At 18.1% G+C, this 11,003-nt stretch overlaps 1 protein-coding gene across 1 annotated transcript, besides 2 other annotated features; it reads right to left on the minus strand.

The window, feature by feature from the left end:
• Positions 1–3,002: 3,002 nt before the first annotated feature.
• Positions 3,003–3,422: a repeat region.
• A 616-nt stretch (positions 3,423–4,038) lies between these two features.
• Positions 4,039–4,750: a repeat region.
• Positions 4,751–5,325: 575 nt separating this feature from the next.
• Positions 5,326–6,492, minus strand: PGAL8A_00325900 (fam-g protein; the record flags this gene model as incomplete). Its single annotated transcript, XM_028672285.1, has 2 exons — positions 5,326–6,288; positions 6,418–6,492. The coding sequence occupies 2 exons, from the start codon at positions 6,490–6,492 to the stop codon at positions 5,326–5,328; spliced, it is 1,038 nt and encodes a 345-aa protein (XP_028528853.1).
• Between the last annotated feature and the right edge of the window lie 4,511 nt (positions 6,493–11,003).

The raw sequence follows: 11,003 nt of genomic DNA on the forward strand, positions 1-11,003 counted from the left end.
TCTGTTAATACTCTTTCATATTTTAACTCATTTTTTGTTTGCAATATATTTTCATCAATCCATGTTCTATAAGAATAACACTATGGATTAAATAAAAATTTTTTAAAAGAATGTTTCTTTTGTTAGAATAGTAAATCAAATGGAATTTCTAGAATAATTAGAAGTAAAATATATCTATATGTATATTTTTTGTAAAAATTTTAACTTACGTTATAAAAACACTGATACATCCATATTAAAAGAAGGAATGTAGTAATTTTTGAATATAAAGTTAACGTTTTCATATTAATATATTTATTGAATAATATTGAAGTGGAAGTTGTTAATTCAGGTGTAAAATTGTTTCAATTTTCAATAATACTAAATTATGGATTTGTAATATTAATTTAGATATTATTACAACTTATATTAATTTCTTAAATTTTTAAAATAGAAAATTATTTTCATATATGAAATACAATTTATAATTTTTTATTATTACATATTATATTATGGTTACCTTAGATAGGAGTAATATTCTTAATTCTTTAAAAAATAAAATAAAAATGTTAATTTACAAATAAATAAAAAATATAATAAATCGGATAAGGTTATTTTAAAAATATTTTATTAAGATTTAATTTATCTTTAAATTATGTAAAAAAATTAAATATTTTTAATTTAATGCAATAAAAATTATAAATGATATACATTTAATATTAAACGATTTTTTTATTTTTATTTTCTAAACTACCAATTTCTGTGAATTATGTCGAACTTCAAATTATTTTATATACGGTATATTATGATTTATAAATATAAATCATCGTATATTATAGAGATATATCTCCATCAAAGAAAGAAAAAAAAACTCTATAAATTAAAAATTTTTATACGCATGTATTTTTCATACAGTATACTACATTTGTCACAATTTTTCACTTATGTAAATATAATTTATGTTTGTGCATATTTTTCTTTTAATTATAACTTTTTTAATTTTTCTAGTATACTTTTTTTTATCTTAATTTTTTTTTTTTATTTTCATTATTGATAAATATTTATACAATATATGTGCATATTTATTTTTTGTTATAACTATTTTTTAAAAAAAATTTCTTTTTCAACTATTTGAAAAAAAATGAAAAAAATTTATTAAGTACCTAAATTCAAAAGAAAAAGTGAAAATAGGTATTTACTTCAAAGAAATTATAATAACAAATCCTTATGAAAAGCACATTTAAAAGTAAAATAAATTAATTATAATTTAAAAAAAGAAAAAAAGAAAAATACAATTTTTTTAATCATATATTTACAGTAAAAAATATTTTTTAAAAAAAGGTTTATTTTTTGACAGAGTTACTTAATTTATTCTAAAAATACATTTTTATAAATTTACTTTTTTATGAGTAATATTTATCAGTTTCAAATTTAATATAAATGTTATTTACTAAATATAAAAATTTATCTTTAGTTAAATATAATATATTTTTTCTTATAAAATTCAAATGAATTCATTTTTATTGCGATATAAAAAATATCAATAAATAAAGATAAAACAGAATTATAAAATAACATTTTGCTTATATATTATTATAATCTTCTAATTAAATATAAAAAAAAATTATTTTTTTTTTATTTTTAGCCTTTATATTTTTATTTAATAAGTGTTGATAATTATTACGATGTGTTTATTTTTTTTATTTATTTTTCTTTTTATATATTTATAGCAAAATTTTTTATTTTTCATTTTACTTACCAAAAAATTTATGTAACTCATTTATATAGTATAAGTAAATTCAACAATTGTCTTTTTCTAATATAACTTTTTTCTTAAATGGTTATATTTTATAAGACATCTTTATAAATATTAATGGAGAATTTTAATAAGAATTTTTATTTTTTAAATTTAATTTGTTAGAATTTTTAATGTATTATTAATAAAAAGTGGTGTGTATAAATACTATCATTTTTAATATTTTAATACTAACTTTTCTCTTAAAAATAATCATAAATTTAATAAAAGTGCATTTTTTATTATTTTTATTATATTAATATTTTATGTAGAGGTTGTTCTTACAAGTAAAAATATGTAAAATATAAAAGTGTCTTACATTTAATATAGATATTACATAATATTAAAATAATTAGAATAGTGTATATACTGGAGATATAAAAACTTAAATTATTCAAGTAACAGTTCATGAAGTATTAAAATTATTATAATTATTATAAATAATATAATATTCCTAAGGAAAAGAAATTATTTATAGCTCTGATTTATTAATGGCTGTTCAATTACTATTCTAGTGTTAAACAAATAAATTAATAAGGGAAATGTAGTGTAAACTCTACTTAATTTTTATATAAAATTTTTATTATTATTAATAAACATTAAATATAACTTATTAGTTAATTATTTTTTTTTTTTAATATAAGCAAAACTCCAAAATGTAATTTCCTTAATATTACATTTTAGATTAAAATAAAAATATACTTTCCAAAGTAGTTTACACATTATCCTCCAAAAAAAAAAAAAAAAACTAATTCTCTTTTTTAAGATTACATTTTTTTTTAGTAATAAAAAAAATATAATCATAATATATATATTTTTTTAATTGTACATACCCACAAAAAGAAATATTATTATTTATTTATTTTTTTTTATGTGCGCTCACTTTAAGTGCTAGTATGTATATACATATATTTTTTGTTTACATACATTTTGAATAACTATTTTAGAGCAAGCTTTATGATAGAAAATTGTCCTTGCGAATTAGCATGCACAAAATAAAATGTTTTTATTATGTTTATTCGTCTAAATATTGTACAAAAAGGGTCAATAGTATTATTTATAGAGCAATGTATTAAACGATATAGTCAATATAGGTGAAGCCAATATTTTCACTATACGTCAAGAAAACTTAGTGACATTCAGCGGAATAGGCTACAATATGAAAAAAATTATTTTCAATAGTTACAACTTGTGAATCATTTTATTATTATATTAAAGAATCTATGATATTGATTTATTAACTGGATGTTCGGTGACTTTGCGAGATTATTGAACAAACAAATTAATAAGGAGCATGTAGAGTTACTCTTACGATTTTGATGTATTTATATATATTTCTATATGCTTTGAACAAGTAATTCTTAATTATGTGATCCATTTCGTTCAGCATTATTTGATTTCAATAGGTATTTATTTACATCAATAAAAATCCTAATTTTCATTAAAAATTTATATCCTTATTCAACATTTATTATTAATTAAATGTAAATTATTTATTTCATTCTTATGAGTTATGTTCAGCAATTTAAATATATATCTGTTGAATTAACAAACATTAACAATTAGTATAAATGCAAATTAATTATATGAATATTAATTACGTAAAAATTTTATGCTTATATGTATAAAATTTTCTCTCACAAATTAAAAATATAAATATTATGCAAATTAAACTCTTTTATGTGTAAATGTTTTTATCTCCTTAAGATCTCATTTTTATTAGTACTAAATCTTACTCTCCATTTATATTTTACCAATTTTCTCTCCTAAATTCAATCATCTAAAAAAAAATAAATGTATTTTTTTTTTTTACGTATCTCTATTTATCAAAAGAAAAAATATCCAAAAAAGACACAATAATTTTTTTTTTTTTTTTTTTTTTTTCCGCGTTTGCACAACCAATTACGTATTCTTTATATAGCTACTCCTTTTTATTATCAGAAGGGTTAATGAAGTCTTTTATTGACCAGTAATGGACGAATTAGGATATGTAATCATAAAAAAAAAAAGGATAAATATATATATATCATGGAAGTTAAACCCGAAGTAAAAGAAAATTAATTAGAGAATTCGAATAAAGTAATTATTCAGAATTTTATTAAAGCACCTAATTTAAAAGATCAGGAAAATAAAAAAGAGTTGGAAAAAAGTATTAAGAAATAATACAAGACTCTTGAAAATAAAATAAAATCATGTAACTTAACAACATATACAAAGTTTCTATTTAGGTACAAGGTAAACCTCGGCGTTATAACCATAGACCATTGCTTTATTTATTGGGTGTTCTGTGACTTTACTATAATACTGAACAAACCAATTAATAAAGAGCATGTAGAGGTGTCACTACGATTTTGTTGTATTTATATGTATTTTAATATGCTTTGTACTAGTACTTCTTAACTATGTGCTCTACTTCGTTCAGCATTCTTTAATTTCAATAGGCATTTATTTACTTTAATAAAAATCCTTATTTTTATTAAAAATTTAAATCCTTATTGAATATCGACTAATAATTAAATGTATATTACTTGTTTATTTGTTATGAGTTACATTCAGCAGTTAATGTATATTGCTATTGAATTAACAAACATAGACAATTATTGACAATACAAAAAAATATATAAATATTAATTACATGAAAATTTTATTGTTACTGGTATAAAATTTTATCTTACAAAATTCATTAAAATCACATTTCATTCCAAAAAAACAAAATCTTTTTTTTTTTTTTTATTTTTTTTTATTTTAATTTATTGGTAACAAATCTTTTTCCAATTGATTTATTTTTTTTTTTTATCAATTTTTTTTTTCCTGACAATCTTTGTATTTTTTTTTCAAAAAAAATTACATACAAAAAAAGTTGATCATTTTTTTTTTTTTTTTTTTTTGTGTACATGACCAACTTCGTATTCTTCATTTAACTAGTCCTTTTATTTTCCAAAAAGGTTATTGAAGCCTCTTATTAACCACCTCTACATTTACTACCTGATTTATTTACTTTCCATAATTTACATTTTTAATTTATTAAATTATCATTCAATGAATTTGCTATAGTAATGAAAAACAATTTATTAAAGAGAATATGGAGTTTTCTCTAATAATGAAATGGATTTTAAATCTAATTTTAATGATATAAACAAATAAACCGCATTAATGCGGTTCATAGTGGATTTACTATGATAAGAATTATGTATTTTTATTAAAAACGTATATTCTAATTAATAATTAATTTTTAAGTACATAATATTTATTTCTTTATATAAGTAATTTTCAGTAATTTAAGTAAATGCTTTTAAAAATAATAAAAATACCTAAATAATAAAAAAAAATTTTAATCATATTATTATCACCAAAAGAAAATTTTTTTCTTAAAAATTAAAAAATATTCTCATGAAATTTTTTTTTCTAAAAAATTTTTCTCTTTTAATTTTTTTTTTTTTAAAGAAGAAAATATATTTCCATAAAACAAATTTAGAAAAAACATTAATTTTTCTTTTTTTTAACTAGATCTTGTTCATGACTAATCCTATATTCTCTGTTAAACCATTAATTTATATTCTCCTTAAGATTATCAAAACAATAAGTAATTCCCAAATTTTTTTTTTATAATTTTTTATTTCATTTGTTCCCTGCTCTTTTGAAGATTCGGATTCTGTTTTATTGTCTCTCATCTCTTTCTCAGATTCAGATTCGGATTCTGCTTTATTGTCTCTCATCTCTTTCGTAGATTCGGATTCTGTTCTATTTTCTCTCATCTCTTTTTTAGATTCAGATTCTGTTTTACTGTTTATCAACTCTTTCATAGATTCGGATTCTGCTTTATTGTCTATCGTCTCTTTCATAGATTCGGATTCTGTTTTATTGTCTATTATCTCTTTTTTATATTCGGATTCTCTTTTATTGTCTATCATCTCTTTCATAGATTCGGATTCTGTTTTATTGTCTATCATCTCTTTTTTATATTCGGATTCTGTTTTATTGTCTATCATCTCTTTCATAGATTCGGATTCTGTTTTATTGTCTATCATTTCTTTCTTAGATTCGGATTCTGTTTTATTGTCTCTCATCTCTTTCTTACATTCACCTGAAAATTTCGCAAATTCTACGTAGAGCTCATCCTTAACATTACGAATTAATTTTTTTTTTTCTTCTTCTGATATATCACTTCGATGAAATATAGAAGATAGTTCATTAACCTTGTTAGCTGAAATTTTATTCCATTCATTATTCCATTTTTGGTCTCTCCATTTAGGGTCCATTTTACTAGTTTCTTTATTAAATATTTTCCTCAATAACGGATTAGTTTTTCTATGCCATCGATCGCACGGATTCTCGTTTTGAACCGGATTTTCCCTTTTGTTTTTTTTATTATCTAATGAACATTCTTCTAGGTATCCTTCCGAGTAAGTTTGCATTTTTCCTGCTATATCACCCTCTGTTAATATTCTTTCATATTTTAACTCATTTTTTGTTTGCAATATATTTTTACCAATGAATGTTTTATAAGAATAACACTATGAATTAAATAAAAATTTTTTAAAAGAATATTTCTTTTGTTAGAATAGTAAATCAAATGGAATGTCAAGAATATTTAGAAATAAAATATATCTATATGTATATTTTTTGTAAAAATTTTAACTTACGTTATAAAAACATTTATACATCCAAATTAAAAGAAGGAATGTAGTAATTTTTATATATAAAGTTAACGTTATCATATTAATATATTTATATAATAATATTGAAGTGGAAGTTGTTAATTCAGTTGTAAAATTGTTTCAATTTTGAATAATACTAAATTATGGATTTGTAACATTAATTTTGATGTTATTATAACTTATATTAATTTCTTAAATTTTTAAAATAGAAAATTATTTTCATATATGAATTGTAATTTCTAATTATTTATTATTACATATGATATTATGGTTGCTTTAGATAGGAATAATATTCTTAATTCTTTAAAAAATAAAATAAGAATATTAATTAACAAATAAATAAAAAATATAATAAATCGGATAAAGTTATTTTGAAAATATCCTATTAAAACTTTATTTATCTTTATATTATGTAAAGAAATTAAATATTTTTAATTTAATTCACATAAAAATTATAAAAGATATACATTTAATGTTGCATAATAGACTGTTTAAGCCCAATAACCAGTAATTATTAAAATCTAATATATTTTATATGGTCTCATTATATATAATTGGATTCAAAACATGGAAAGAANAAAGCTTCATTAACCTTTTTGGCTATAAAATGACTAGCTATGTGGAGAATACATAGTTGTGCTAACTAAAAAAAAAAAAAAAAAAAAAAAAAAAAAAAAAAAAAAAATATTTTAATAAGTAAATATATATTTATTTAGTTTTTTATTTTTTGGCACGATAACTAATACATTTAAATATATGTAGAAAAATTTTTTCATTTTCTTTTTTTTTACTTTTTTTTTGGCAATATGGTTTTGCAAATGAAAAAAAATATTACATTTAAAAAAAAAAAAAAAAAAAAAAAAAAAACAAGGGATAAATAAAATGAATTATAAATAAGTTTAATAAATTGCTATACTTTTATTTAAACATAATAAAGTAACAACTCTTTTCCTATAAGGGTATATTTCTTAAAAATATTTGGTGGTAAATTATTGCACCATTTATTCTTCAAATATATTTTATATTTAAGAAAATTTAGTTAATAATGGTTAAGTTATTTTAATTTTTTTTTTTTTTTTTTTTTTTTTTTTTTTTAATAACATATTAAATAACATAGTTAATTTTTTTTATTGACATTATTTATATCTTTCTACATCTAATATTCTATTGAATTTTTTTAAAAGAGTTGTGTAAAGGTAATTATCTTTTTATATATGTTCTTAAACGATAAAATAGAATATTAAAGATCCATATATATATGTATAAAATTACCATTAATTACATCATTAAAATAATTTAAATAATATAACTTATGTAACTATATATATTTTAATATTTTATTTACAGCTTATAATCCAATGTTCAATTTATTTTTTATGTTATCTTAATTTTTTGAAGTTGAAAATTTAATTTTATCATAGTTAACTTTTTGCTTTTAATTTTAATAGATTTTTCCAATTTAAATAAGTAATAATTTCATACAAAATAGAATAATTCATTAATTATAATAAGAACCTTAAGCAACATCTACTATTTATCTAAATTTTTTTCTTTAATTAATTAAACCTAACAAATACAGTCCATAAGGTGGTTAATTAAATGAATTATCAACATTATCAGATAAATGTTGTGACGTGAATCTACAAAAATGTGAAATTTGGGAACTTATAAAATTTTTTTTTTTAGAAGAAAATCTAGATAAAAATATAAAAAGAATATATATACATAGTTGTGAACTGAAAAGAATTATATTTTTTACAGAGAACTTCATTTACAACATGTACATATTTATATCTTCTTAATACCTTGTATATACAAAAAAAAAAAATTAAAAATACAGAAATTAAATTTTTTTATTAAAGATGATTAATTTATTAATTCTTCTTTCAAATAAATTAATAGTATATTGAATAATCAAATTAATAAAAAACTTGTAGAATAATAACTACTAATTTTATTCGTTATAAAATAACCTTATATAAATTATATATTAATTTCCTATCCCTTGACCTTTCTAGAGCATTGAACAGATATATTGATAAAGAGCTTTTGTAGCTTCCTCTACTAATTTAGTGAATTTAAGCATAATTTTTCAATGCTATGAACTACTAAACTGTTTTATATATAGTCTACTTCATTGAACATTTCTTGTTTTTAGAAGATATTTATTTACTTTAATAAAAATCTCTACTTTTATTAAAAATTTAATTCCTAATTGAACATTAACTCTTAATTCATATGTGTATTTTATAATGTTATGAATAATGTTTAGGAACTCATATCCGCTGCTTTCAAGTTAGCAAACATAGGCAATTAATGAGACACATTAAATTATATAAATATTACAAACATAAAAATTTTAAAATGGAATGTCAAGAATATTTAGAAATAAAATATATCTATATGTATATTTTTTGTAAAAATTTTAACTTACGTTATAAAAACATTTATACATCCAAATTAAAAGAAGGAATGTAGTAATTTTTATATATAAAGTTAACGTTATCATATTAATATATTTATATAATAATATTGAAGTGGAAGTTGTTAATTCAGTTGTAAAATTGTTTCAATTTTGAATAATACTAAATTATGGATTTGTAACATTAATTTTGATGTTATTATAACTTATATTAATTTCTTAAATTTTTAAAATAGAAAATTATTTTCATATATGAATTGTAATTTCTAATTATTTATTATTACATATGATATTATGGTTGCTTTAGATAGGAATAATATTCTTAATTCTTTAAAAAATAAAATAAGAATATTAATTAACAAATAAATAAAAAATATAATAAATCGGATAAAGTTATTTTGAAAATATCCTATTAAAACTTTATTTATCTTTATATTATGTAAAGAAATTAAATATTTTTAATTTAATTCACATAAAAATTATAAAAGATATACATTTAATGTTAAAGGATTTTTTTAATTTTTTTTTTCTAAATTACCAATCTTTGTCAATTATCTCGATCTTTAAATTATTTTATATACGGTATATTATAATTTATAAATATAAATCTTCGTATATTATAGAGATATATCTACAACAAAAAAAGAAAAAAAAACTCTATAAATTAAAAATTTTTATACGCATGTATTTTTCATGCAGTATACTACATTTGTCACAATTTTTCACTTAATATAAAACTAATTTTTGTTTGTGAATATTTTTCTTTTAAATATAACTTTTTTGATTTTTCTAATATACTCTATTTTATCTTAATTCTTTTTTTTTATTTTTATTATTGATAAATATTTATACAATATATGTATATATTTATTTTTTGTTATAACTATTTTTTAAAAAAAAGTTACTTTTTCAACTATTTGAAAAAAAATATAAAAATTTTATTAAGTACTTAAATTCAAAAGAAAAAGTACAGATAGGTATTTATATAAATGAAATTATAATAACAAATCTTATAAAAAGCACATTTAAAAGTCAAATAAATTAATCACAATTTAAAAAAAAAAAAAAATACTATTTTTTTAATCACATATTTAAAGTAAAAAATATTTTTTAAAAAAAGTTTTATTTTTCGACAAATTTGCCTTATTCAAAAAATACATTTTTATAAATTTACTTTTTTTCTAGTAACATTTATAAGTTTCAAAATTAATATAAATGATATTTACTGAATATAAAAATATATCTTTAGTTAAATATTATAGGTTTTTTCTTATAAAATTCAAAAGAAGGCATTTTTATTGTGATATAAATAATATCATTAAATAAAGATTAAACAGAATTATAAAATAACGTTTTGCATATATATTATTATTATCTTCTAATTAAATATAAAAGAAAATTATTTATTTTTTTTTTTTTTTTTTGCCTTTATATATTTATTTGATATGTCCTGATTATAATTACGATGTGTTTATTTTCTTTTTTATTTTTAATTTTATATATTTATAGCACAATTTTTTATTTTTCATTTTACTATCGAAAATCTAGGTAACTCATTTATATAGTATAAGTGAATTCAACAATTTTTCCTTCCTAATATAACTTTTTTCTTAATACGTTAAATTTTATAATACATATTTGTAAATATTAATGAAGAATTTTAATAAGAATTTTTATTTTTTAAATTAAATTTGTTAGAATCTTTGACATATTATTAATAAAAAGTGATGCGTATAAATACTATCATTTTTAATATTTTAAATACTATCATTTTTAATATTTTAATGCTAATTTTTCTCTTAAAAATAATCATAAATTTAATAAAAGTGCATTTTTTATTATTTATAATTTTTTAATATTATATGTAGAATTTGTTCTTACCAGTAAAAATATGTAAAATATAAAATTATCTTATATTTAAAACAGATATTACATAATATGAAAATAATTTGAATACTGTGTGTATTGGAGATATAGAAACTTAAATTATCCAAATAACATTTCATGAAGTATTAAAATTATTATAATTATTATAAATAGGATAATATTCTAAGGAAAAGAAATTATTTATAGCTCTGATTTGTTAATGGTTGTTAAATTATTTTTCTCGTGTCAAACAAATAAATTAATAAGGAATATATAGTGTAAA

The sequence above is a fragment of the Plasmodium gallinaceum genome (genome assembly GCF_900005855.1).
Source record: "Plasmodium gallinaceum strain 8A genome assembly, contig: PGAL8A_v1_94, whole genome shotgun sequence".
Taxonomy (NCBI): domain Eukaryota; phylum Apicomplexa; class Aconoidasida; order Haemosporida; family Plasmodiidae; genus Plasmodium; species Plasmodium gallinaceum.